This window comes from Theobroma cacao, chromosome 5 (assembly GCF_000208745.1).
Source record: "Theobroma cacao cultivar B97-61/B2 chromosome 5, Criollo_cocoa_genome_V2, whole genome shotgun sequence".
In the NCBI taxonomy this organism is placed as follows: Eukaryota; Viridiplantae; Streptophyta; class Magnoliopsida; order Malvales; family Malvaceae; genus Theobroma; species Theobroma cacao.
Window position 1 is genome coordinate 26,625,453 of NC_030854.1, and position 3,436 is coordinate 26,628,888.

The 3,436-nt window shown below is 35.8% G+C and overlaps 1 protein-coding gene across 1 annotated transcript; it reads left to right on the forward strand.

Annotated features, from left to right (window-relative positions):
• Nucleotides 317-2,669, forward strand: LOC18598930. The gene is made up of 5 exons (XM_007028675.2): nt 317-395; nt 485-671; nt 1,388-1,719; nt 2,025-2,091; nt 2,645-2,669. The coding sequence occupies exons 1-5, from the start codon at nt 322-324 to the stop codon at nt 2,651-2,653; spliced, it is 669 nt and encodes a 222-aa protein (XP_007028737.2). The 5' UTR covers nt 317-321; the 3' UTR covers nt 2,654-2,669.

The window sequence follows — 3,436 nt, forward strand, 5'->3', positions numbered from 1 at the left end:
AACAGGTCCTACAGTCCCAGTTTTTTTTCAGACAGTCTGAGGCCCGTTTGAAGTTGATTATCAACTCCTTTTTTTCATTTTTCAAAATATATAGAATAAAAAATTATGCTATTGGTCGAGAATGCAACAGTTCTAGCATGACGGGCTGACAACCCAAAGTGACTCGAAGCAATTGCCGGGAGTGGCATCTCTTCTACATTCTTGCTCGTGTGAGATTATACTTTCCCCTCTTGAAAGAGGAAATCCTTTGCATTTGCAACAAAACGATCCGTGCTGAGAGAAATTCAAACATTTAAACAAGCCCCGCCAACTTTCAAACATATGGCTTCCTTTCCATCTCCTCTCGAACGAACCGTGGCTTCAGCTCTTCTCCTTCTCTCCACTCCACCTACCAAGTAAATTAAAGCTCAATCCATCTCTTTTCGTATTTCAGTCGAACGAAACTTTGATGTTCCTTTCTTTTTTTTTTTTTGGTTTTGGTAAGGTTGATGATCAGTTGTTGTGACGGCGAGAGGCGAGGAAAGATCATGAGCGAAGAGAGGTTGAGCTTGATGTCGTCGAGTGAATCCAAATCCTGCACTTCCTCTCTCACCACTGATCAGTTGTCATCTCGAAAGCAAAAGCTTAGGATCATTGCCGCTGTGGCTCGCTGCCATGAAATTAAGCTCAAGGTTGCCATGCCTTACTCTGTCTCTTTTCCTTTTAAGAGCTTTTTGAATTTCTGTTTGTTTTGCTTGAATTTCTCAAGTATTTATGTATTTTCTTCAACAAAACTGTTCGTGATTTCTTCTTTTGCTTCGACACTTGTACCTGATTATTTTTTTCTTAGTGCTAGTATTTGCTTAAATACTCTGTTGGATTTGTGTTTGGCTTATATCTGATGGATAATTTGGCCGCTAACATCTAACGTGATGGTTTAGCTTGATTTTAGAGGTAAGATCACTCATTTTGAGATGATAATTTAAAATTCAACCAAGTTAAATCGCAGACTTCTTTGAATTTGTCTCAAAATTCAAAACGCGATCGAGCTGATCTAATTTCTTCATTGTTCACTTCAACTTTGCTCGTTTTGCACTAGCTTCACAGCAATTATTTTGAATTTTCTATCTGAGCATTGAAACAAGCCTTTAGATGATTCATGTTATTACATTTTTGCTTGCTCTAATATTAAAATCAATTTAATTTTGCTTATGTGCCTTTGATTTAAAGTTTCGCTCAAATTTCAATCTCTTATTGGATGTTGAAATTTAAAGTTGGATTCAAGTATCCCTTATAGCAATCAAAACCAAGATATTTCTACAAGCGCATTATCTGTTCAAGTTTTTTCGTAATTGTTCAAGTTTTCATTTTCATTGTTTGGAATTTAAATGTTTTGGAACTTTCACAGGTGGTGAAGAAGAGGCGATCAAAGATCTACCGGAGCTCCAATAACCGGAAAATCCCATCCTTCAAGTCATTAATCTCATCCAATATGGCCACTGAGATGTCGTGCTTGTCGAGCGGTTCCAGCGGCATCTCTAGCGCGCGAATCCAACGGAAAACAACCAAAGCCGAGAAAATGCAGGCCGCCAAGCAAAGGAAGAGGCGCAGCGGCGGCTCGACTCACATGCGGCGCCGAGCCGAAGCCATTTTGAAATTGCTTTCTGGCGGTTGCTTCTCTGAGGTTAACATTCGTCGAGTGCTAGGTGACAGTCCTGACACAAGCAAGGCCCTTCGAATGTACTCTCTTACTCTTTGCTATGTGTCACCTGAATTATGAACGTAGTCTTTTTTTGTAAGTTCGTTAGATGCACAAAAAATCAGTGCGGTTGTGTACATCTCGGCCGTTGGAATGTAGAAAGTTCTTTGAGATCCTACGGTTTGAAATGCATCCAGACAAACTGTTGACTAGGGAAAATAATATGAAATCTGGCTGGTCAATGGATCAACTTAGGCAAATCCTTTGCTGTTGATCAAGAATACTTAATAAAACTCTGAAGAATTAACGGTGAAGGATGGTGCTAACAGTATATGATTTTGCGCAGGTTGTTAAAGCAGGAAGAAGTGAAGAGATCAGGGACAGGAGGGCAAAAAGACCCTTATATTTACACGGTAATTAATTTGGATGCTACTTTTAATTGCCTTTTTTTTATTAGATTCGAATTAAGAAATAACATTTCTATTGTGCCTAGTTAGTTTCACGTAGATATTATTTATATAACAATTCGAATGACTCTATGTTCACCTATGCGTTGAGTTGTGCAATGCAAATATTGATCTTTATATGAATAAGCAAGTGGAGCATACTGTATACATGTAACTAAACGTGTCTCAAAATTAGGTTGACATAATCTTATATTGTTAGCAAAGATCAGTTAGTATTATTGGGATTATGATCAAATTTGTCATTATTTCGTGAATTAATATTGGATTTTGTCATTGTATTTTTATTTCACTGGCTTTTGTCTTTTTTAGACAAAAATTGAACAAAATTGATAAAATTTAATAATTTACATCAATAGATTATAAACATAGTAACAAAATTCAATAAAATTAAGATATTATGATAAAATTTAATATTGAGTCAGGGTATAATTGCAAATTTGACCATCTTCCCAAGTTTAAAAAAATTGGTTTCTAAAAGGATACATATTGTTTGTTGCAGATAGCATGAGGATGAGCATACAAGGACGGTATACCTGGCAATTCATGAGGCCAGGTGACGTGTAGATTGGCGAAGATTCCATTCCCACTAGCTATCAGGGAAATTCTAATCTAACGGATAGGTAAAATCTATAAGAGAACAGCACAAAAACGAATTGATTAATTTCTTGATATGGCAGTAGATATACTAGAGCTAATCCTATACCTTAATTTGTTCTTAATATCCTAGCTATTTGCAAGATGTAAATGGATGGACATATACGGTAAACACAAGGCATGGTATACATATGCTGCATATATCACAGAGTTTACAGTATTAAAATTTCAATAAGTCGTTTATCTTATATTGCGTTGCTCAATATTTTTATATTTGGCATGTCCGTAGTCCTTTCAGGCAAGCTATATTTGGTTGCAAGTCTTTTAAGTTGGTAGCCATTTATTAGCGTAAGCGGCCATCATTATTGGACTTCTTTGCAGTAGTATATCCAGGCAGGCAAGAAACCTTAGACGAGGCCCAAAAGGCAACAAATGTTTGAGGGAGTGCTTCTAGAGGGGAGAAAAAATGAAACCCAACTTTAAAATCTGTTTGAGAAACTTGAATTCAACATCAAATGACTTGAATCTGGAAGATCTGAAATTAAAATGATTCAAATTTAAAATCGATTGATTTAAACTTAAAATAATTCGATCCGAACATATCTGTTTGTCACTTCTAAAAGTTTTAAGCTATTACTTAAACAATCCAAATATATATATATATATATATATATATATATATATATATATTGTTGTT

What these genes read in the sequence shown, in the direction of transcription:
- LOC18598930 (XM_007028675.2), top strand. Translation starts at nt 322, where the DNA reads ATGGCTTCCTTTCCATCTCCTCTCGAACGAACCGTGGCTTCAGCTCTT. An exon ending in GCCATGAAATTAAGCTCAAG is followed by an intron (nt 672 to 1,387) that starts GTTGCCATGCCT and finishes GAACTTTCACAG; the next exon opens with GTGGTGAAGAAGAGGCGATC. An exon ending in ACAAGCAAGGCCCTTCGAAT is followed by an intron (nt 1,720 to 2,024) that starts GTACTCTCTTAC and finishes GATTTTGCGCAG; the next exon opens with GTTGTTAAAGCAGGAAGAAG.